A 25,703-nucleotide genomic window follows, 5' to 3' on the forward strand; every position below is an offset into this window, starting at 1 on the left:
TCACCTTGGGGGTGAGGGTGGGGGACGGGTGTTCTAAAAGAATCAACCATTGAACGGGAACCAACGCTCAGTTGTAGGTTTGCTGTACTCAGCCGACTAGTGTTCATCTGTGACATGTTTTCCTAGTTTTATTGTTCTGTTTCAGGCAGAGTGGTGAATATCAGTAGCCTCCAAAGTTCGAGAGCTTTTGAAAATTGCAGTGAGGAGCTTCAGGAGAAGTTCCGCTGCGAGACCCTCACAGAGGAGGACCTGGTGGACCTCATGAAGAAGTTCGTGGAAGACACAAAAAATGAAGTGCAGGAGAGGGAAGGCTGGCCCAGCTTGGCCTACGGGGTGTCCAAGCTGGGGGTCACGGTCCTGTCGAGGATCCAAGCCAGGAGCCTGGACGAGAAGAGAAAAGCCGACAGGATTCTGCTGAACGCCTGCTGCCCCAGCCCCGTGGAGGAGGACACGTCTGGGGATTTCAGCTCCCGGACTTTGGAGGAGGGGGCCGAGACCCCCGTCTATTTGGCCCTCCTGCCCCCAGATGCTACTGAGCCTCACGGCCAGCTACTCTGTGACAAAGTCGTTCAGAACTGGTGACGGGAGCTGATGTGGCTCGAACGGTTGAGCATCTGCATCCCACATGGGAGGTCCCAGGTTCAGTCCCCGGTGCCTCCTGAAAACAAAGAAACCAACATACAACAAGCAGACAAGTGGAAAAACCAACTTGGGGAGCCAGCATGGCTCAGTGGTTGAGCACCAGCTTCCCATATACAAGGTCCTGGGTTCAACCCTCACCCCGGTACCTTAAAAGGAAAAAATGTAAAAAGCCAGGTGAGTGTCTGCGTTGGCTCTCGCTGCTTGATAAATGTTGGAGGAAGGAATGAGCTAAGTCTGCTGCCATACTCTGATTCCACTTCTGCCCTTGAGTGTCAAGAGGAATCTTCCCGTGGGAAAGGGACCTAGTTTTGGAATCCACAGCTTTTAGAACGATTTTGCTATGCTAAAACTGTTTCCCCTGAGAGGGGAGCATAGTCCAGTGGTCCTCACATCACCTGCAGGGCATCAGAATCACCTGGAATTTCCAGTTCGGTTGGTCTGAGGTGAGGCCTGAGAACTTACACTTTAAAGAAGTCCCAGGTCCCATGAGAGGGAGAGTACTCAGGAGTCGGTTCTCAGCCATTCTCTAGCTGTTTGTGGTTCATTTCTGTAAGGATGACAGTTGACCTTGTTTCCTTAGCCCTGCAACTACTTTGTGCTTCCCACTACTGAGTCTCTTTCACAGTTGGACTTACTAAGCCCCATAGCTTGAAGGGCATGGGAAGAACGCCCTTTATTCTCTGGGACAGGATGACTTCCACCCTGGACTTTTCACCTGGACTTTGCATTCTGTGATCCTTCCTAGAACGTTTGCCAGGGCCCCATGCCGCTTCTTCCCTCATGCTTCGTCCCAGTCATCATCTCTCAGCGTGAATGTCCTCTCCTTAACCAGATGGTTCCAGCTGTGCTCTGAGCTATAGCCTGGGGTAATTCTGCTGATGACTCCCTGAGCCCCTATTTTTCAGCTCTGTGACAACAGGGGCTCTATGTTCACTACCTTCAGGTGGAATTGGCTTTGCACTCAGGTCTCCTGGGTTCCAGATATGCCCTGCAGAAGAAAGACTTGGAGACCAAAGCATCTCATGAACAGAAGGCATTTCCGGCAAAGCAGGTTTGTAAGGGAGTCAAGACTTCAGAAGGTCTGGCCAGTCACCAAGATGGCCTGAGCTTCTCTTTAGCTTGACTTGAGACAGACTTCTACTCCAAGCCCCTGACCTTTCCTGCCTGCTTAGCCTGACTGGGCACAAGCTATCCAGGTGGCTGAGAGGCTCCTAATGAGGTAGATCCTTATCTCCCTCTTCTTTCCTCAGGCCCTTCCAGACTCCAGGTGGCCTAATTAAGGCAAAGGAAAACATTCCAAATTAGGTCTTCCTAATTGTAACCTCAATAAATCCCTCATCCATCCCAGTGGTCAACCGCCTTCCAGGAATTTTTCTCCCAACCCATTCCCAGCTCTTAAAAACCTGGTTGTCCTCTCTTTCATGGAGTTGAGTTCCATCTCCCCTGCTATAGCGGTCCCCAGGTAAAGTTGTCATTGCCTGTTTAACATTGTCTGGAACAGGTTTTCCTTTGACACTGGCCACACAACACCACCAAAATATAGCAGGTAGACACCAGAAGAAATAATGGGGAAAAAACCTCACGTTACCAAGTGTGATAGCAACTTTGTCATTTGATTATCATATTCACAAAGGCCTACATCGTATCTTCTGACACTAGCCTTGCCAAAATGAGGGACAGTATTTTTCATTGGAGAATCAGTAAAGAATGGAAATTTTATCAGGGTTTCAATTATTTGGGGAACCAGTGCCAAATGAGGTTACCCCACTATTTTTTTTATTAATTTATTGAAGTATATCACTCATGCATAAACATACATAAACAATAAGTGTATAGCAATAGTTGTGAACTTACAAAACAAACATATAACATCATACAGGACTCTCATAACTCACCCTACCACCAATAACTTGCATTGTTGTTAGACCTTTTAAAGTAATGATTAAAGAGCATTGTCAAAATATTACTGTTAACCAAAGTATTTTCCCCCAACCCACACTGTTATTATCTTTATATCATTTATATATGAACATAAACAAGTGTATAGTAGAAGTTGTGAACCTACAGAACAAACGTGTAACATCATGCAGTGGTCCCATACATCAACCCTCCACCAACATCTTGCATTGTCGTGATATGTTTGTTACAAATTATGAAAGATATTGTCAAAATCTTATTAATAATTATAGTCCTTATCTTACATTTGGTGTATTCTTTCCCCAACCCACCCTATTGTTTTTTAAATATATTTTTTTATGACAGAACTTGTAAATTTATAAAACAATCATGCACACGTGCAGAATTCCCAAATAACACTCCTCCATCAACACACCACACTGTGGTGGAACATTTGTTACAGAAAAGATAATATCATCTGATTGTTACCATGTCCATAGTATACATTTTCCATACTGCCCCAATATCAACATAGTACATCTTTGGCATAGGTGTGGAGAAGCATGGGAAAAATACAATTGGAGTGACCTAAGGACTGTGGTTAGCAGTAATAGAATCTTGCATCTATGCCAAAGTTCTTTCAGCACCATTTGTTGAATGGACTGTTCTGCCCAAGCTGTGTGGGTTTGACAGGCTAGTCAAAAATCACTTGACCATACATGTGAGGGTCTGTTTCTGATCCATCAATTTGGTACCATTTGTCTATTTGTCTGGCTTTATGCCAGTACCATGCTATTTTTACCACTATAGCTAGGTAATATGATTTGGAGATGAGGGTTCACTTTTTCCTTTTTATGATGTTTCCAGCTCTTCAGGACCCCTTACCCTTCCAAATTTGATAATTGTGTTTCCAATTTTTTTTTTAAATACTGGTGATATTTTTATCAGGATTGCATTGAATCTGTATATGAATTTGAGTAGAATTGACATCTTAATGATATTTAGTCTTCCAATCCATGAGCATGGAATGTTCTTCCAGTTAATTAGATCTTTTTAATTTCTTTTAACACTGAGTTGCAGTTTTCTGAATACAAGTGCTTTACATCATTGGTTAAGTTTATTCCTGACTTATTTGAGTTATATCTATCATATTTTATTTTCACCACTCTTTTGACACTTTCAGTTACTTTTATTGATATAATCTTCAATTCTAAACTCTCTTCCAGGCCCCTCTCTCCTCTCTTTTCTTTTCAGGCTCTAGCACACCCTTTAGTATTTACTGAAAATCTGGTCTCTTACTTAGGAATTCTCTCAGTTTCTGTTTATCTGTGAATGTTCTAATCTCGCCCTCATTTTTGAAAGACACTCTTGCTGGGAGTTTTTCTCTCATATCTTAAGTATATCAGAACACTGTTTCTTGCCTCCATGGTTTCTGGTGAGAAATCAGCACTTGATCTTATTGGGTATTCCTTATATGTTATGCTTTGCTTTTCTCTTGATGTTCTCAGAATTCTCTCTTTGTCTTTGGCTTTTGACATTCTGCTTAGTAAGTGTCTCAGAGTTGATCTGTTCAGATTTTTTCTGGTGGGAGTACGTTGTACTTCTTGAACATGTATATCTATGTACTTCCATAGGGCTGGGAAATTTTCTACCATTATTTCTTCATATATTCCTTCTGCCCCTTTTCCCTTCTCTTCTCCTTCTGGGACACCCGTGACATGTGTGTTTACACACCTTTTGCTGTCATTTAGTTCCCTGAGACCTTGTTCGTTTTTTTTCATTCTTCATCTGTTCTTTTGTATGTTCACTTTCAGAGGCCATTTCTTCAAGCTCACCAATCCTTTATTCTGCCTCCTCAAATCTGCTATTATATGATTCCAAATTTTTTTTAACACTTCTTAATTAAAGTTAATAGATCACAAAGAACGTTACATTAAAAAACATAAAAAACATAGAAAGTTCCCATATACCCCAATCCCCACCCCCTCTCCAATGTTTTTTTAATTTCATTTATTGCACCTTTCATTCCCATAAGATCTATTTTTCTATGTATGCTTTCAAATTCTTCTTTGTGCTCATCCAGTGTCGTCTTAATATCCTTAATCTCTTTAGCAATCTCATTGAATTTATTAAGAAAATTTGTTCGAACATCTATAATTTGTTGTCTCAACTCCTTAATGTCACCTGGTGGCTTATCTTGTTCCTTTAACTGGGTCATATCTTCCTGTTTCTTGGTGTGGATTGTAATTTTTTGTTGGTGTCTTGGCAGCTGTTTTACTAGAGTATTTATTCTGGGTGCAGTTTTTCTCTTTAGTTTAGGGTTTCCTGCCCTTTCTCCCTTGCTGGTTGTGCACTAGGAGCCAAGGATGTAGTTGGTGCTATAACTTGTGGAGGCTCAAGCTGCCCTCATTGCCCCAAGGACCAATGAAGCTTCTCACAACTTTCTCCTTTGCCAGGAGTAGGGACAGAGTCACAGTTGTGTGGAATAATCCAAAGTCCTGCAGGCCTAGACTGTAGTTGCCCAGAGAGACTGATGAAGCATCTCGCCCCTTTCTTCCCTGTCTGGTGCAGGGATGGGGTTGCAGGTGTGGGCAGGAGTCTGTGCAGTGTGGGTCCAAGATGCCCGCAGTTGCCCCAGTAGACTTGCAATTATTCAGTCTGTGCCAGCCAAAGTTACCTGCAGTTACCTGGATAGACTGGTGCAGGGCCCACAAGCCTCCTTCCTGCCAGAGGTGGGGCTCAAGCCTAGTCTAGGGCTGCAGGCTGATGAATCTTCTCTGCAGGTGGGCAGCCTCCTCCTTCCAATCGTTCAACTATGTTGCAGAATGCTCTTGTGGCCTCCTGAAGCCCCCAGACAGGTGCTTCAGCTAGCTCCTGATAGTTCTGGGCATTTGCTAACTGCCCTGTAGCAGGAGCTGACTAGGAGCTCCTTACTCTGCCGCCATCTTGCTGGTTGTCCCCACCCCCTTATTTTTTGGTTTATCATAGGGTGCAAGAGGTTTATTTTTCTTGACTGTTAGACTTACAGTGGCAGCAAGGTGAAGTGTCATGTTATCTATTGTCACCCTCTCCTGTTTTTTTCATCCACTTTGGGTAAAGGGAAGTTATATCACTCATACAAAAACATACATAAACAATAAGTGGATAGTAGTAGTTGTGAACTTATTAAACAAACATACATAACAGCATACAGGGCTCTTATACCTTACCCTACCACCAATACCTTGCATTGTTGTAAAACATTTCTAACTAATGATTAAAGAATATCCTCTAAATATTACTGATAACCAAAGTCTCGTATGTTTGGTGTATTTTGCCCCCAACCCACCGTATTATTTATACGTGAACATATATAATAAGTGTGTAGTAAATGTGAACTTAAAAAGCAAAATTCATAACATCATACAGGCGTCCCATACATCAACCATCAACACTTTTCATTGTTGTGATACATTTGTTACAAATTGTGAGAAAATATCAAAATCTTACTACTAATTATAGTCCATATCTTACATTTGTTGTATTTTCACCCCAACCCACCCTATTTTTTTAAAATATATTTTTAATACAGAGGTTGTGAACTTACAAAACAATCATGTACATGTGAATTCTCATGTACATGAGAATTCCCATAAAATACCCCCCTATCAACACACCACACCATGGTGGAACACTTATTACAGATTATGAGATAATATCAGACCATTAGCACCAACTATGGTCTATCACATTCACTTGGCACACTTTTTCGATGCTCCGCCATTGTCAACACAGTAAATCTTTTGCATAAATGCATAAATGATACATTATTACTTTTTTTTTAATTGTTCTCCCCTTCCCCACCCCACCCCCTGCCCCCAGTTGTCTACTTTCTGTGTCCATTTGCTGTGTGTTCTTCTGTGTCTGCTTATATTCTTCTCAGTGGCACTGGAAATCTGTGTGTCTTTTTTGTTGTGTCATCTTGCTGCGTCAGCTCTCCGTGTGTGTGGCACCACTCCTGGGCAGGCTGCACTTTTTCTGTGCTGAGTGGCTCTCCTTGCACAGCACACTCCTTGCACTTGGGGCTCCCCTACACAGGGGACACCCCTCTGTGGCACGGCACTCCTTGCACGCATCAGCACTGCGTGTGGGCTAGCTCATCACATGGGTCAGGAGGCCCTGGGTTTGAACCTGGACCTCCAATATGGTAGGCGGACGCTCTCTCCATTGAGCCAAATCCACTTCCCCATTATTACTATTAACCACAGTCCACAGGTCACTCCAGTTGTATTCTTCCCATGCTTTTCATTCCCTCCACCCTGCAATAGTGATGTACATCTACTCTAGCTCACAAAGAACACTCTTGCATCTGTACCATCAACCACAATTTTCATCCCCCTTTGGGTTTACTGTGTTATTTAGTCTCTAGATTATTCTCTAGCTTTCTTTCAATTGACATTTACATCCTTAGGCTACCCTTTCCAGCCACCTTCCCATTTATAAACCAGCTGTTACTCACTATAATGTGTTACAATCAACTATATATTTCCATACTTTTATAGTAAAGTTATTTAAAACTTCTACATACATTAAGTGTCAGTAGTCCATCTCAGTCCTCTTATCTCCTTTAAGAATCCACCACCTACCACAGGTCTTGAAGATATTTTCCTCATTTTCTTCTAGAAGCTTTAGGGTTCTTGCTTTTATATTTAGATGTGGATGTTGTTGTTTTTTTATCCATTTTGAGTTCATTTTTGTATAAGGTGTGAGACAGGGGTCCTCTTTCCTTCTTTTGTCTATGGATATCCAGTTCTCCCAGCATCATTTGTTGAATGGACTGTTCTGCCCGAGCTGGGAGGGTTTGACAGATTTTTCAGACTTGTCAAAAATCACTTGACTATAGATGTGAGATTCTGTTTCTGAACCATCAATTCAGTTCCATTGGTATATGTGTCTGTCTTTACGCCAGTACCATGCTGTTTCTACCACAGTAGCTAGGTAATATGATTTAAAGTCCAGAAGTGAGAGTCTTCCAACATCACTTTTCCTTCTTAAGATGTTTCTGGCTATTTGTGACCTCTTACCTTTCCAGATATATTGATAATTGTGTTTTCCATTTATTTTAAAAATGGTGGTAGAATTTTTATTGGGATTTCATTGAATGTGTGTATCAATTTGGGTAGAGTTGACATCTTAATGATATTTAGTCTTCAAATTGATGAGCATGAAAAGTTCTTCCAAATATTTAGGCCTTTATTTATTTTAACAATGCATTGTAATTTTCTCAATATAAGTACTTTACATTCTTGGTTAAGTTTATTCTTAAATATTAGATTCTTTTAGTCACTATTGTAAATGGAATTTTTTCCCTGACTTCCTCCTCAGGTTGCTCATTACTACTGTCTTTTTTGTTTTGTTTTGTTTTTAAAAGATACTTAGATTACATAAAATGTTACCAAAAAAAAAAAAAAAAGGGATTCCCATATGCCCCACTCCCCACACCTCCCACTTTTCCCCACATTAACAACTTCTTTCATTAGTGTGGTACATTCATTGCAATTGATGAATACATTTTAGAGCATTGCCACTAAGCATGGACTATAGTTTACATTGTAGTTTACAACTCTCTCCCACTCAATTCTGTAGATTATGGCAGGATATATAATGGCCTGTATCTGTCCTTGCAATGTCATTCAGGACAATTCCAAATCCTGAAAATGCCCCCATATTATACCTCTTTTTCCTTCTCTCTGAATTCAGCACTTCCAGTGGCCACTGTTGCCATATCTATGATATAATTTCTTCCATTGCTAGAATCACAATAAACCTGTAGTAGAACACCTCTAAGTTCACTCTAGTCCATATTTTATTCCCCAATCCTGAGGATTCTGGAATGGTGATGCCCACTTCACCTCTAATTGAGAGAGGGCTTCAATCCCATATCGTTGATGAATGGGACTCTTTTGCTTTCAATTATAGACTCTCTTGGTTCCTTGATGTGGTAGTTGTCCATCCTCACCTCCTTGTTAGTTGTCCTGGGCGAGTCCAATGACTGGAGAGTAAGTGTTGCAACTCCACTGAGGCTCAGGGCCCAGCTGGTCCTCAGACAGCCCAAAGATTCAAGTCTCTTGGACATACATCTACCAACTCCAACACCAACTATAGGTTCAAATAAAAGGGACAGAAGAGGCATGTGTAGAGAAGTAACGTCTGAGTCCAACTCTATCACACTCAGGTGCACAAATTCCAAAGTAGGGCCCACTGGAAAGGCACCAGACTCCAGAGCTATCTGCCATGACTGTAGGACCAGGGTATCTCCAGAGCCCTCAGGAGCCCCATTATTTGGGATAGTATCTACTTTGGTAGTCTATGAGACCCTGCTGAGATGTGCATAAGCATTCTCTCTCTAATGACCTCCCAATTCACTTTGAAGTCTCAGGCATATAAACTCACTTGTCTTTACCTTTCCCCCTTTTATTCAAGGTCTTTTTCCAGTTGCATCACCAGCCGGTACTTGGTAGTAATCCCTCGGTGCCAGGGAGGCTCATCCCTGGGAGTCATGTCCCACATGGGGTGGGGGAGGTAATGCATTTATATGCTGAATTTGTCTTAGAGAGAGGCCACATTTGAGCAAGATGGAGGCTCTCAGGGGGTAACTGGTATAGCACTAGGCATGGTACAGCACTAGGCTAAGTTGCAATTTCAAGAGCAAAGGCTCATAAGCATAGTCGTCAATATCAAGGGCCCATCAGTGGACCATCCTACTTCACTAGTCATTGCCCCTATACTTGGGGATTGTTGCTGTTCCAATAGAGAATGTGGCAAAGCTCCCCAGAATAGGAATTAAATATTCTTTTGGTTGTTGTGTGAATCTCTACCCACTGTGGCAATGCTCCATGAACATTTGAACATATTTATATATTATATGTATGCCTAGGTGAACTTCCTCCCATGTATCCCCCATCACTGACACCCCATACCAATGATCCTCCCCTGCCATAGCTGTAACCCTTCTGTGAACCAAAACTTCTTCAAAAGTGAAGCCAAGAATATTGCCAAATACAATGAATATGAAAATGAAATAATGATAGGTTTAAACATTAGAAATAAAATACATAATAATTTAGAAAAACTAAAATGAAGTAAAATAAAATGGGATATTAAAAAAATAATGGAAAATATTTTTAAAATTTTGTTTGACATTTTGCCTTCATCGTAATATCTGTTGTCCTGAATGTACAGTGGCATTTTCTTCCATTTCTTCCCCAGTGTCTTTTAATTTTTTTCATTTTGTCTTCAAAGAAGTTTTAGGTCATAGTAAAGTCACACACAGAACATAGGAGACTCCCATATACGCAACATCCTCCCCCCTTTTGCCCTTTTCATATTAATAACCTTTTTACATGTGGATGGTACATTTGTTATAACTGATGTACAAATATTGAAACATAACTACTAACCCTTGTCAATGGTTTACATTATGGTTTACATTTTAGGCCATACACTTTCATAAATTTTTGATGAAATTTAACATGGCCTGTATCCATCATTACAGGATCATGCAGAACACTTCCATTGCCCCCTAAATACCCCCTCTTCCATCTATTCTATTCCTCCCTGTTCTGCTAGATAAAATGTTTTGCTAATGCTTTGCTAGAGAGAGAGAGAGATTGATATAACAACTCAATTAGCTCAAGCATAAGAAAGCAATACACAGGGAAGCAGACTTGGCCCAGTGGTTAGGGCATCTGCCTACCACATGGGAGGTCCACGGTTCAAACCCTGGGCCTCCTTGACCCATGTGGAGCTGGCCCATGCGCAGTGCTGATGCTTACAAGGAGACCCCTGCAATGCAGCGGTGTCCCCCGTGTAGGGGAGCCCCATGGACAAGGAGTGTGCCCCGTAAGGAGAGCCGCCCAGCATGAAAGAAAGTGCAGCCTGCCCTAGAATGTCACCGCACACATGGAGAGCTGACACAACAAGATGATGCAACAAAAAGAAACACAGACCCAGTGCTGCTGATAAGGATAGAAGCAATCAAGAAGAACACACAGCAAATGGACACAGAAAAGACAACTGGGGGGGAGGGGAGAGAAATAAAAAACTAAATCTTTAAAAATAAATAAAATAAAGAACAATCACTATCCTAAATTAAAAAAAAAAAGCAATACATGGACATTTATTAAACTTGTTAATAATTGGGAAAATATAAAATAGGCAAAGGATTGTCTACAAACGGGTCCAATTGCTGCATCATAATCCTTTATGATATATATACTATAGATATAAGCTCACCAAACCAGGGGACACACCAACATACCTGGCCCACCTCTGGCCAGAGTCCTGATTGGATGCAATATAAATATAAATATATAAATAAATAAATATATATATATATATATAGTTAGTGAACCTTTGTTAATTAAGAGAATATAAAATAAGTGAAGGATTGTCTATAAGCAGGGGTCCAACTGCTATATCCTAATCTCTCACGATTTGCACTCATACATTCACAAGCTCACCAAACCGAGGTACACACTGACATACCTGGCCCACCTCTGGTCAGAGTCCTGATTGGATGCAAAATAAATATATATATGCATATTGAGTTTTAAAAAATCTATCCTAGCAATTAGACTGAGAAACAAGAATACCATAATTAGCGAAAAGATTAAATCAATATTGGGAAGCGGATTTGGCCCAATGGATAGGACGTCTGCCTACCAAATGGGAGGTCCAGGGTTCAAACCCAGGGCCCTCTGACCCATGTGGTGAGCTGGCCCATGTGCAGTGCTGATGCATGCAAGGAGTGCTGTGCCATGTAGGGGTGTCCCCCACATAGGGGAGCCCCATGCACAAGGAGTGAGCTCCATAAGGAGAGCTGCCCAGCACAAAAAAAAGTGCAGCCTGCCCAAGAATGGCACTGCACACGTGGAGAGCTGACGCAGCAAGATGATGCAACAAAAAGAAACACAGATTCCCACAGAAGAACACACAGTGAATGGACACAGCAGACAACTTGGGGCGGGGGAAGGGAAGAGAAATAATTTTTTGAAAAATCAATATTGATCAAAGTCACAAAATAACAGAAAATAGAACAGTCTTACATGAAAACTCACCAACATCTAGCTCATGGCTGGGAAGTCCCGAATCAGCAACTGATACCAGAGTCTTGATTGAAAACAACATCTGTGCAGAACAACCTCTCCCAGGGTGGGACTTCAACTGGCCTGACCAGAGACTGTTCCTTTTATTGAGCTCATAATCAATGAACTTGATACCATAGATGCCAACTTGCAAGTGCTGCGTCAATTTCTGAGGAAGTGACCAGCTTTCCCAGGAAGGAACACAACACTCCCTGGGCAGTACTTTCCACGGTTTATGTGTCAATTCCTTGAGAAAGTGGCCAGCCTTCCCAGGGACCACAGTACTCTCTGGAAGGCACCCTATCTGTTCTTATTTGTTACAAAACATGCCCAATGTGTCCACTGCTCCTGAAATATGAAAAAGTGCTGACCAGTAAGGCATTGGTGTGCTGATTAACGAAGCTTCCTGCATGATATTTTAACTTCTAGGTTTGAACAATACCATTAAATTTTTTCCCAATACACTCCCTCCCTCTCCCCTCAGGGTTCATGGCGACCACCAGGCTTCACTCCTTGAAGGACAAGATTCATAGATACTGCAACAACACTGAGGGCTTGACAAACTAGTCTGTCTTCTCCTGTTAGGAATCACCCATGCTCTCAAGTCACACCCTCCCCTCTGTCTGAGAACATATCGGGCCTCGCCAGGATGGGAGTCCAACTTCTTCCTGCTCATTATGTGGGTCACTAATGTCTTTTAAAGTATGTTTCATCTTCTGTAAGTATAGCTACTCTGGCTTTTGTTGTTGTTGTTGTTACTACATGTGTGGAATATCTTTTTCCAGGCTTTTACTTTCAATCTATGGTATCCTTGGGTCTAACGTGAGTCTCTTGCAGAAAGAATATAGACAGCTCATATTTTCTTATCCATTCCACCAGTTTGTGTCTTTTGATTGCAGAGTTTAATCCATTAACATTCAACATTATTATTGGAAAGGCAGTTCTTTCACCCATTTTGACCTTTGAATTTTATCTGTCATAATTTATTTTCAGGCGGCAGACTTGGCCCAGTGGTTAGGGCGTCCGTCTACCACATGGGAGGTCCACAGTTCAAACCCCAGGCCTCCTTGACCTGTGTGGAGCTGGTCCGTGCGCAGTGCTGATGCGCACAAGGAGTGCTGTGCCACGCAGGGGTGTCTCCCACATAGGGGACCCCACACCCAAGGAGTGCGCCCCGTAAGAAGAGCCGCCCAGCATGAAAGAAAGTGCAGCCTGCCCAGGAATGGTGCCGCACACACGGAGAGCTGACACAACAAGATGACACAACAAAAAGAAACACAGATTCCCATGCCACTCACAACAGAAGCAGACAAAAAAGACGCAGCAAGTAGACACAGAGAACAGACAACTGTGGTGGGGGGGAGGGGAGAAAAATAAATAAAATAAATAAATCTTTAAAAAAATAATAATTTATTTTCGCCACTCTTGATACTTCTAGTTACTTTTACTGATATAATCTTCATTTCTAAACTCTCTTTGAAGCCTCTTTCTTGTCTTCTTTTGAGACTGTAGCATACCCTTTTGTATTTCCTATAAAAACAATCTCTTTATTAGAAATTCTTTCAGTTTCTGATTATCTGTGAATATTCTAAACTCACCACCATTTTTGAAAGACAATCTTGCCAGATATAATATTCTTGGCTGGAAGTTTTTCTCTTGCAATATTTTAGATGTATCATACCACTGTATTCTTGCCTCCATGGTTTCTGATGAGAAATTGGCACTTAATCTTATTGGGTATCCCTTATATGTTATATATTGCTTCTCTCTTGCTACTCTCAGAATTCTCCATCTTGGCATTTGACAGTCTGTTTAGTATATGTCTTGGAGTTGGTTTATTCAGATTTTTTCAGATGTGAGTACCTTGCGCTTCTTGGACACAGATATCTGTGTCCTTCAATAGGGTTGGGAAATTTTCCCCAATTCTTTCTTCAAATATTCCTTCTGCCCCTTTCCCTTCTCTTCTCCTTCTGAGACACCCATGACACGTATGTTTGCATGTCTCTTGCTGTTGTTTTGTTCCCTGAGACCTGGTTCAATTTTTTCCAGTCTTTTCTTCATTTGTTCTTTTGTATGTTCGCTTTTAGAGGTCATGTCTTCAAGCTCACCGATCCTTTCTTCCCCTCCTCAAATCTGCTCCTATATAATTCCAATGTATTTTTAATTTTTTATTGCACCTTTCATTTCCATAACATCTGCTATTTTTCTGTATATGCTTTCAAATTCTTCTTTGTGCTCATCCAGTGTCTTCTTAATATCCTTAATCTCTTTAGCCATCTCATTGACTTTATTAAGGAAATTTGTTTGAACATCTATGATTAGTTGTCTCAACTCCTTTATGTCATCTGGAGGCTTATCTTGTTCCTTTAGCTGGGCCATATCTTCCTGTTTCTTTGTATGGATAGTAATTTCTTTTTGGTGTCTTGGCATCTGGCTTACTAGATGTATTTATTCTGGGTCCAATTTCACTCTTTAGTTAAGGCTTTCTTGCCCTTTCTCCCTTGCTGGTTGTGTAGTAGTAGCCAAGGATATAGTTGGTGCATAAGAGGTGGATACTTAAGCTGCCCACATTGCCCTAGGGACTGATGAAGCTTCTTCTACCTTTTCTCCTTTGCCAGGGGTAGGGATAGAGACACAGTTGTATGTAATAACCCAGGTCATGCAGGCCTAGACTCTACTTTCCCAGAGACACTGATGAATCTTCATGCCCCTTCCTCCCCTGCCTAGGGCTGAGATGGAGCTGCAGGTATAGGCAGCAATCTATGCAGTGTGGGTCCAAAATGACCATAGTTGCCCCAGTAGACTTCCAGCTATTCAGTCTGTGCCAGCCAAATGTACCTGCAGTTACCTAGAGAGGCTAGTGCAGGTTCCACAATCTTCCTCCCTAGCAGAGGTGGGGCTGAAGCCTAGGCTAGGATTGCAGTCCAATCTAGATGGAAAGAAGCTGGTCCCTACCATCACTGTGATTTCCAATCAGCCCAGCTTCCCCTCATGCTGGGGACAGGTCAAGATGGTGGCTACCAGCCTCTCTCCAGTTTGGACAAGTTCAAACATTAGCTGTTCTTGGGGTTATGCTTTAGCCAGCTGAACTTACAAATCAGGAGCCTAAGTCAGTGGGCAACCATCTCTTCCTCCCATTTTTGGGAAATGGAGCTTCCAACTCCAGCCACAGAACAGCTCCTAAGGCAGCTTGTGTCTGATCACCAGTCTCCATGGTGTGGCCTGTATTTTCCTGAAGAGGCTGGTACAGGTCCCCCCAGCTTCCTCCCTGCTGGACATGGGGCTGGGGCTTATGCTAGAGCTGCAATCCGATCAGATTAGAAAGCAGCCAGTCCCTACAGTCACTGTGATTTTCAGTTAGTCTGGCTTCCCGTCATGCCGGGGGTGGAGTTAAAATGGCATCTACCAGCCTCTTTCCAACTTGGACAGGTTGAAACTTTAGCTTTTCTTAGGACTACACTCTAGCCAATCAAATTTACTCATCAGTAACTGAAGCTGGTACTCGACCACCTCTTCCCCCCCTGTTTTTAGGAAATGGAGCTTCCAACTCCAGGCACAGAATAGATTGCAAGGCAGCTTGTGCCTCTAGTGGAGGATGGGCACTGACCTCTGCCATGTGGAGTCCTCTACAGATCTTCTCTGCAGATGAGCAGTCTCCTCTTCCATTCTTTCTTGTTTTTTTTTTAACTTTATTTTGTACATTTAATTGATAATATAAACAATTAAAAACTAAAAAGAAAACACAGTTGAATAAAAACATACATTTCTCAATTAAATGTAGTGGATACCTGTAATTTTTTTTTAATCGTACAATATGTTACACAATATATTTGGTTCATAGTAATGCAATCATACAGTATTTGTCCTTTTATGTCTGGCTTGCTTTGCTCAACATAATGTCCTCCAGGTTCATCCATGTTGTCATATGCTTTATGACTTCATTTATTCTTACAACTGCATAATATCCCATCATATGAATAGACCACAGTTTGTTTATCCATTCATCCATTGACGGACACCTGGTGTTTCCATCTTTTGGCAATTGTGAATAATGCTGCTATGACCACTGGTGTGCAGATGTCTATTAGTGTCACTTCTCTCAGTTCTTCTGGGTATATACCCCACCGTGGTGTTGCAGGGTCACGGGGCAAGTCTATATTCAACTTCTTTAGGAACTGCCAAACAGTCCTCCACAGTGGCTGTAACATTCTGCATTCCCACCAACAGTGGATAAGCGTTCTTATCTTGCCACATCCTCTACAACACTTGTAATTCTGTCTTTTTAATAGTGGCCATTCTGATAGGTGTGAAATGATATCTCATTGTAGTTTTGATTTGCATTTCCCTAATTATTAATGATGTTGAGCATTTCTTCATGTGTTTTTTTTGTTTTTGTTTTTGTTTTTTTTTTGCCATTTGTATTTCTTCTTTGGACAAGTATCTATTCAAGTCTTTTGCCCATTTTCTAATTGGGTCTTTTGTCTTTTTGTTGTTGATTTGTAACATCTCTCTATATATCCTGGATATTAAGCCTTTATCCGATATGTAATTTCCAAATATTTCCTCCCATTGAGTGGGCTGCCTTTTCACCCTTTTCACAAAGTCCTGTGAGGAGCAAAAGGGTTTAATTTTGAGAAGGCCCCATTTATCTAATTTTTCTTTTGTTGCACGTGCTTTGGGTTTAATGTCCAAGAAACCATCACCTACTACAAGTCCTTGAAGATGTTTCCCTACATTTTCTTCTAGTAGTTTTATGCTGCTGACTTTTATATTTAGGTCTTTGACCCATTTTTAGTTGATTCTTGGATAGGGAGTGAGATAGGGGTCCTCTTTCATTCTTTCGGTTATAGGTATCCAGTTGTTCCAGCACCATTTGTTGAAGAGACTGTTTTGTCCTGTTAACATTAACTTGGTAGGTTTGTCAAAAACCAGTTGACTGTATAGGTGAGGGTTTATTTCTGGATTCTCAATTCTATTCCACTGATCAATGTGTCTATCTTTATGCCAGTACCATGCTATTTTGACCACTGTTGCTTTGTAATATGTTTCAGGGTCAGGCAGTGAAATTCCTCCCACATAGCTCTTCTTTTTTTGAATGCTTTTGGCTATTCAGGTTCACTTTCTCTTCCAAATGAATTTGATAATTGCCTTTTCTAATTCTGTAAAGTAAGCTATTGGGATTTTGATTGGCATTGCATTAAATCAATAAATCAGTTTGGGTAAGATTGACATCTTTACAATATTTATTCTTCCAATATATGGACATGAATGTATTTCCATTTGTTTAGGTCTGTTAAAATTTCTTTTAGCATTGATTTGTAGTTTTCTATATATAGGTCCTATACTTCTTTGATTAAATTAATTCCTAGGTATTTGATTCTTTTTGTTGCTATTGAAAATGGAATTTTCCCCCAGATTTCCTCCTCAGATTGTCAGTACTAGGGTAGAAAAACATTGCTGATTTTTGTGTATTGATCATGTATCCTGCTACTTTGCTGAACTCATTTATTAGCTCAAATAGCTATGTATGGATACTTCAGGATTTTCTAAGTACAGGATCATGTCATCTGCAATGAGAGTTTTACTTCCTCTTTTTTTATTTGGATGCCTTTAATTTTTTTGCCTTGTCTAATTGCTCTGGCTAGAACTTCTAGCACAATATTGACTAACAGTGGTGACAGTGGGCATCCTTGTCTTGTTCCCGATCTTAGAGGGAAAGCTTTCAACCTTTCCCCATTGAATATGACATTGTCTGTGGGTGTTTCATATATGCCTTTTACCATATTGAGAAATTTTCCTTCTATACATATCTTTTGAAGTGTTTTTACCAAAAAAGGATGCTGGATTTTGTTGAATACCTTTTTGCATCAATTGAGATGATCATGTGAGGTTTTTTTCCTTCAATTTGTTAATGTGGTGTATTACATTGATTGATTTTCTTATATTGAACCAGCCTTGCATACCAGGAATAAATTCCACTTGATTGTGATGTATAAGTCTTGTGATATGTTGTTGGATTTGATTTGCAAATATTTTGTTGAGAATTTTTGCATCTATGTTCATTAAAGAGATTGGTCTATAATTTTCTTTTCTGGTAGTATCTTTATCCAACTTTGGTATTAGGGTGATGTTGGCTTCATAAAATGTGTTGGGTAATTTTCCCTCCACTTCAATTTTTTGGAAGAGTTTAAACAAGATTGGTATTAATTCCTTTTGAAATGCTTAGTAGAATTCACCTGTTAAGCTATCTGGTCCTGCATTTTTCTTTGCTGGGAGATTTTTGATGATGGATGGAATCTCCTTAAAGGTGATTGGTTTGTTAAGTTCTTGTATTTCTTGTAGCATCAGTGTAGGTTGGTTATGCATTTATAGGAATTTATCCATTTTATCTAGGTTGTCTAGTTTGTTGGCATACAGTTTCTCATAATATCCTCTTCTGATTCATTTTATTTCTGGTCAGTTGTAACTCCCCCCCTTTCATTTCTGATTGTATTTATTTGCATCTTCTTTCCTTTTTTTCTTTGTTATTCTAGCTAGGGGGTTGTCAATTTTATTGGTCTTTTCAAGGAACCAGCTTTGGGTTTTGTTGATTTTCTCTGTTGATTTTTGGTTCTCAATTTCATTTATTTCTACTCTAATTCTTATTATTTCTTTCCGTCTGTTTGCTTTGGGATTAATTTGCTATTCTTTTTCAAGCTTCTCTAGTTGTTCAGTTAAATCTTTGAGTTAAGCTCATCCTTCTTTTTAAATATAAGCATTTAGGACTATAAAGTTTCCCTCTCAAGACTGCCTTTGCTGTATCCCATAAGTTTTTATATGTTGAGTCCTCATTTTCATTTGTCTCAATATATTTACTGATTTTGTCTGCAATTTCTTCTTTGACCCACTGATTATTTAGGAGTGTGTCGTTCAGCCTCCATACATTTGTGAATTTGCTTTTTTCCTGTCTATTATTGATTTCTAGTTCCATTCCATTATGATCTGAGAAGGTGCTTTGTATAATTTCAATCTTTTTATATTTACTGAGAGCTGCATTGTGCCCTAAAATGTGGTATATCCTGGAGAAAAATTCATGGGCACTTGAGAAGAAAGTGTAACCCAATGATTTTGGATGCAGTGTTCTGTATATGTCTGCTATGTCTAACTTGTTTATCATATTGTTCAAGTTCTCTGTTTCCTTGTTAATCTTCTATCTAGTTGTTCCACCTAATGATGTGAGTGGAGTGTTGAAGTCTCCAATGATTATTGTAGAGATGTCTGTTTCTCCCAACAGTTTTCCCAGAGTTTGTCTCATGTGTTTTGGGGCACCCTGGTTAGGTACATAGATATTTATCACAGTTATATCTTCCTGGTGGGTTTTCCCTTTTATTAATATATAATGATCTTCTGTATCCCTTATAACTTTTTTGCATTTAAAGTCTGTTTTGCCTGATATTAGTATAGCTACCCCTGCTCTTTCTTGGTTACTATTAGCGTGGAGTATCTTTCTCCAACCTTTCATTTTCAGCCGGTTTGTATCCCTGGGTCTAAGGTGAGTTACTTGTAAGCAGCACATGGATGGCTCATGTTTTTTCATCCATTCAGTCAGCCTGTATCTTTTGTTATTGTTGTTGTTTTTAAGATTTATTTTATTTATTTATTTAAATCTCTCCCCTCCCCCCAGTTGTCTGTTCTCAGTGTCTATTTGCCGCGTCTTGTTTCTTTGTCTGCTTTTGTTGTTGTCAGTGGCATGGGAATCTGTGTCTCTTTCTGTTGTGTCATCTTGTGTCAGCTCTCTGTGTGGGTGGCGCCATTCTTAGACAGGCTGCACTTTCTTTCATGCTGGGCGGCTCTCCTTACAGGGTACACTCCTTGAGCATGGGGTTCCCCTATGCGGGGGGACACCCCTGCATGGCAGGGCACTCCTTGTGCGCATCAGCACTGCACATGGGCCAGCTCCACACGGGTCAAGGAGGCCCGGGGTTTGAGCCACGGACCTCCCATGTGGTAGACGGATGCCCTAACCACTGGGCCAAGTCCGTTTCCCAGGCTGTATCTTTTGAATGGGGATTTTAATCCATTCATATTACTGTAAATGCACTATGTACTTTCTCCATTTTATTCTTTGGTTTTCATATGTTATATCTTCTTTTTGTCTGTCTTTTTACTCTTTTGGTTATCCTTTCTGCTATTCTTTTGTGGTCACCCCTCGGGCTGAAGTGTGGTTTGCTGGCCTGGCGGGGGAGCAGCCGCGGCAGGCCAAGCCGCTGCCCCCATAATAGGGTGGCTGGTCGGACTCACCGCCACCCCTGAAGGGAGCTTGGCATGGGCGCAGAGTGCCCTCGGGTCTCCCCTTCTCGGCAGCCATGCTTCCGCGGCCGCCCCTCCTCCCGGATGGCGCCACCCGATGCCTTGTGGGGCGGCACCCTTCTTCTTCTTTCTCCCTGCGCAGGCGCAGGGCAGAAAATTCCAGTCTGCCCTTTTCCCCTCCCCCGACAGCAGCAACAGCCAGGCGTGGGCGGAAAATTCCAGTCTGCCCTTTTCCCTCCCCCCCCCCCCCACAGCAGCAACAGCCAGGCGTGGGCGGGAAACTCAAGTCTGCCCTCCACCCCAGCAACAGCAGCCACCAATCCCTAAACCCTGCCCCTTCCCCCAGCAACAGCGACAGCCAATCCCTAACCACCACCCCTCCCCCGTCCAGTACCGCCCACTGACCTTTCACGGGCAACCAATCAGAACAGGGCGTGGCTTCGACCAATCAGCCTTCCCCAGCCCCTATAAAACTGTTGCCTCTCCCTCAATAAAGTTGGACTTGCGTGTTTACCTTGTCTCCGCGGTAGTTCTTCTGCCGTGCGCCCTCCAGTCCTAAGAGCCCCCGACAAGGGCCTGGCCTCCCTTGTCCCCAGTTCGTCGCCTGCTTCTCCGGGCGACCCCTTCGTCGCCGGCTTCTCCGGGCGACCCCTTCGTCGCCGGCTTCGCCGGGCGACCCCGTCAGCCGAACCGCGCAACCCATTGTGAGACCGATCCCTCGTCTGCTGCCAGACCAACCCCTCGTCCCAAGTGGGACCGACCCCTCGTCCCAAGCGGGACCAACCCCTCGTCCGCAGCCAGACCCCACCTCTACCGACCGAGCAAGCCGTCGCATTCTTTCTTCTGTACTCTCCTCCAAGCCTGTCTCTCCTGTCTTTTTCTTTCAGCTTCTAAGGCTTCCTTTAATATTTCCTGCAAAAGTGGATTCTTTTTTGCAAACTCTCTTAGTTTCTGTTTGTTTATGAATATTTTATACTCACCTTCATATCTGAAGGACAATGTCAGAGATAAAGAGAAAATTCTCAAAGCATCAAGGAAGAAGCAAACCATCACATACAAGGGACATTCAGTAAGACTACCATAGATTTCTCTTCAGAAACCATGGAGGCAAGAAAACAGTGATATGATACAATTAGGATACTGAAAGAGTAAAACTGCCAGCCAAGAATTCTTTATCAAGCAATTATCTCTGACATTTGACATTATGAGTAGTATGTGTCTTGGAGTAGGTATTTTTGGCTTTATTCTCATTGGGGAATGGTATGCTTCTTGGACATGTAAGTTCATTTCTTTCATGAGAGTTGGGAAATTTTCAGCTACAATTTCCTCAAATACTCTTTCTGCCCTTTTCCCCTCTCTACTCCTTCTGGAACTCCCATGACACGTATGTTGTTGCATTTTGTGTTGTCATTCAACTCTCTGAGCCTCTGCTCAATTTTTTCCATTCTTTTCTTCAATTTTAGCTGTTCTGTCTTCAGTATCACTTATTCTTTATTCTATCATTTCAAGTCTGCTGTTGTATGCCTCGAATGTGTTTTCAATCTCACCTATTGTGTCTTTCATTCCCATGAGTTCTGTTGCTTTTCTGTTCAGGATTTCAAATTCTTATTTATGCTCACTCAATGTTTTCTTGATGTCATTTATCTCTTTGACCATACTGTCTCTCAACTCATTAATTTGATTTTGGAAATTTGTGTGCATCTTGCTGATTAATTCTCTCTCAAATTCTGCATCTCCTCTGGGTTTTGATATATTCCTTTTCTTGGGCCATGTCTTCTACTTTCTTAGTATGGCTCATAATTTTTTGCTGATATATAAGTATCTGATTAGGATGTAGTTTACTCAGACACTCAGTTTTTTCTCTTTTGTAGGGATTTAGTGGCAGATGGCTGTGTGTTACCAATGCTCTTTGATTCTTGACTTGACCTAGATTGTTCAGATTGTCCTGCTGGTTGCTCAAACCTAGGCACTGGACCCAGTAATTGGTTGTAGAGTCACTTCCTAGGGCCTTGGGGAGGGAGGCTATAGACACCAGAAAAAGCCTCTCATACTTATTTTTAATTTTCTTGCATGAAGTTCCTTAGTCTGCCAGCAGATGGCACTCTTTGGCAGCTCTCAATTCAATGCCAGGGCAGAGTGTATTTGTTGCAACACAGACAGGATCAGTGTGATAGAGCTTCCTGTCTGGAAGCTAAGAGCCTTGTAATTCATACTTTCTCTGAGACAGTTCTCCAGCCTTCTCTGGCAGTAATCTCCCTTTTCCCAGGTCAGAAATATTTCCACTCCCCTCTGAGTCCTCAACAATCAGTCCCTGTTAGTAGAGGAGGAGATGGGGGGGGGGGGGGTATTTATCTTTAGCCCCCTTGCTGGCTCCAAGGCAAACAATGGTGCAGCCTCACCCAGCCTAGAAGGGCTCCTGGGACACAGCAGACCAAATTTGTGAGTCAAAAGCTGTCAGCCTTAGACTGTGTCCCTCTCTCTCTCTTTTCCTGGGGAGTCCTCAAAAATTAGTCCCAGCTAGAAGAGAAGGAGGTTGGGAGGGTTGGATTTCTCCAGTCCTTCCCCAGCTCCCAGGGCAAACCAGTGTGTCGCCCTACCTGGCCTGGAAGGGCTTGTGGGACACAGCAGACCAAATGTGTGGGTCAGAGCCGAGTCAGCCGTAGGCTTTGTCTCTCTCTCTCCCCCTTCCTGGGGTAGTAGATCCCTGGAGCCCTCTTTGCCTGTAAAGATTTATTTATTTTTTTAATTTCTCTCCCCTTCCCCCTTCCCCCCTAGCCAGTTGTCTGCTCTCTGTGTCCATTCACTGTGTGTTCTTCTGTGTTTACTTCCATTCTTGTCTGCAGCCCGGGAATCTGTGTCTCTTTTTGTTGCTTCATCTTGCTGCGTCACCTCTCCGTGTGTGCGGCACCACTCCTGGGCAGGCTGGACTTCCTTTTGCGCTGGGTGGCTCTCCTTATGGGGTGCACTCCTCGTGCTTGGGTGTCCTTGCGCATGGGGCACCTCTACATGGGGGACACCCCTGCGTGGCACGGCACTCCTTGAGCACAGCAGCACTACACGTGGGCCAGCTCACCACACGGGTCAGGAGGTCCTTGGTATCAAATCCTGGTCCCTCCATGTGGTAGGCGGATGCTCTATCATTTGAGCCACAAATGCTTCCCTATATTCAGCTTCTTTAGAAACTGCAAAACAGTCCTCCACAGTGGCAATACCGTTCGGCATTCCCACAAACAGTGAATAAGTATTCCTGTCTCTCCATTTCCTTTCCTTTATAGTTCTGTTTTTTTAAATAGTGGCCAGTCTAATAGGTGTGAAATGATATCTCATTGTAGTTTTGATTTGCAGTTCCCTAATCATTAGTGCTGTTGAACATTTCTTCATGTGTTTTTTTGCCATTTGTATTTCTTCTTTGGACAAATGTCTATTCAAGTCTTTTGCCCCCTTTTTAATTGAGTTATGCAGCAGTTTGATATTGTTATGAATTCCAAAAATAGATATTGGATTATGTTTGTAAACTGGACTGTACCTGGGTGTGATTAAATTATGATTAGGGCATTGGTTGGGTCAGATCAGTAGGGCGTTGAGGCCCGGCCCCTTGGTGGGTGGGAACTCACAGATAAAAGACATGGCAAAAGAAGAGAGCTGAAGATTTTGATGTTGGAGGGTTTTTTTTTTATTCTTTTTTTTTTTAAGATACGTAGATCACAAAACATGTTACATTAAAAAATATAAGAGGTACCCATATACTCCACACCCCACCCTACCCCCCACTCCTCCCACATCAACAAGCTCTTGCATCATTTTGGCACATTAATTGCATTTGGTGAATACATTTTGGAACACTGCTGCACCACATGGATTATAGTTTACACTGTAGTTTACACTCTCCCCCAGTCCATTCAGTGGCTAACGGCAGGATATATAATGTCCAGCATCTGTCCCTGGATTATCATTTAGGACAACTCCAAGTCCTTAAAATGCTTCCACATCACATCTCTTCTTCCCTCTCCCTGCCCTCAGCAACTACTGTGGCCACTGTCCCCATATCAATGATATAATTTCTTCCATTGCTAGAGTCACAATAGTTCTATAGTAGAATACCAGTAAGTCCACTCTAATCCACATTTTATTCCTCCATCCTATCGACCCTGGGTTGGTGATGTCCACTGCACCTCTAAATCTAGAAGGGGCTTAGGTCCCACATGGTTGATGGATGTGATTCTACTGCTTGCAGTTGTAGGCACTCTCAGTGATTTGGAGTTTGATGCTGGAGTCTTGAGCTGGAGCCCTGGGAAGTCAGCACACAGAGGAAAGAGAAGCAAGCTCTGGGAAGAGAAGACCTGAGCCAGGAGAAGAACACAGAGGAATAGAAGCGGTTCTTTAGAAGACACGGCAGAAACTCCAGGGAGAGAGACAGAGCTATTTGCCTGATAGTCTACAACTGACCTTGTGGAGAGAGGCAAAGCCTAGAGAACCTAATAGTCTACAGCTGACCTTGTGGAGAAAACAGAGGAGCTGAGCCCAGAGGAACCCAGGAAGCCCGAATCCTGGCAGGTGTGGGCAGCCATCTTGCCCAGCACATGGAAACCGACTTTTGTGAGGGAAGTAACTTATGCTTTATGGCCTGGTATCTGTAAGCTTCTACTGCAAATAAATACCCTTTATAAAAGCCAACAGATTTCTGGTATTTTGCATCAGCACCCCTTTGACTGACTAATATAGGCTGACTTTTTCTGTTTTGTTTTGTTTTTTAACTTTATTTTGTACATTTAATAATTGAAAATATAAACATTAAAAACTAAGAAGAGGGAAGCAGCTGTGGCTGAATCAATTGTGCTCCCCTCTACCATATGGGAGGCCCTCGGTTCGTGTCCTGGGGCCTTCTTGTGAAGGTAAGCTGGCCCGTGCCAGTGGAGAACTGATGACCTGCGCCTGCAGAGAGCTGATGCAGCAAGATGGCATAACAAAGGGAGACAAGCAGACACAGAAGAACACGCAGTGAATGGACACAGAGAGCAGACAGCAAGCAAGCCGCAGGGTGAGGGAGGGGATAAATAATAAATAAATCCTTAAAAAATAAAAACTAAGAAAACTAATTGAATAAATGTATACATTTCTCAATTAAACATACTTGATACCTACAAATTTTTTTGAATCATAAATATGTTACACAATATATTTGGTTCATAGTAATGCAATCATACAGTATTTGTCCTTTTGTGTCTGGCTTGCTTCATGCAACATAATGTCCTCCAGGTTCATCCATATTTTCATATGCTTTACAACATCATTTCTTCTTACAGCTGCATAATATTCCATCATGTGAATAGACCAGTTTGTTTAGCGATTCATCTGTTGACCTGGGTTGTTTCCAGCTTTTGGTAATCATCAGTAATGCTGCTATGAACATTGGTGTGCAGATGTCTATTAATGTCACTGCTCTCAGTTCTTCTGGGTATATACCCAGTAGTGGTATTGCAGGGTCATATGGCAAGTCTATATTCAGCTTCTTTAGGAACTGCCAAACAGTCCTCCACAGTGGCTGTACCATACTACATTCCCACCAACAGTGGATAAGCGTTTCTATCTCTCCACATCCTCTCCAACACTTGCATTTCTGTCTTTTTAATAGTGGCCGTTTTGATAGGTGTGAAATGATATCTCATTGTAGTTTTGATTTGCATTTCCCTAATCATTAGTGATGTTGAGTATTTCTTCATGGGTTTTTTTTGCCATTTTTATTTCTTCTTT

The 25,703-nt window shown here is 42.0% G+C and overlaps 1 protein-coding gene across 4 annotated transcripts in view; it reads left to right on the forward strand.

Annotated features, from left to right (window-relative positions):
- The window catches only part of LOC101411585 (carbonyl reductase [NADPH] 3), a 31,773-nt gene extending 6,725 nt beyond the window's left edge, over window positions 1-25,048 (forward strand). The window contains exons 3-4 of one of the 4 annotated variants that reach the window (XR_009185636.2): window positions 146-1,693; window positions 24,187-25,048. Coding sequence is in view for 1 of the 4 variants with exons in the window: in XM_004474485.5 (XP_004474542.2) it covers window positions 146-582 (437 nt within the window). In the remaining 3 variants the exon portion in view is untranslated. Of the gene's footprint in view, window positions 1-145; window positions 9,699-12,656; window positions 12,763-24,186 lie in introns of those variants that run through there. The other 3 variants (XR_009185637.2, XR_011648717.1, XM_004474485.5) reach the window with 3 other exon arrangements.
- Window positions 25,049-25,703: the final 655 nt, after the last annotated feature.

The sequence above is a fragment of the Dasypus novemcinctus genome, chromosome 4, assembly GCF_030445035.2.
Source record: "Dasypus novemcinctus isolate mDasNov1 chromosome 4, mDasNov1.1.hap2, whole genome shotgun sequence".
Lineage (NCBI taxonomy): Eukaryota > Metazoa > Chordata > Mammalia > Cingulata > Dasypodidae > Dasypus > Dasypus novemcinctus.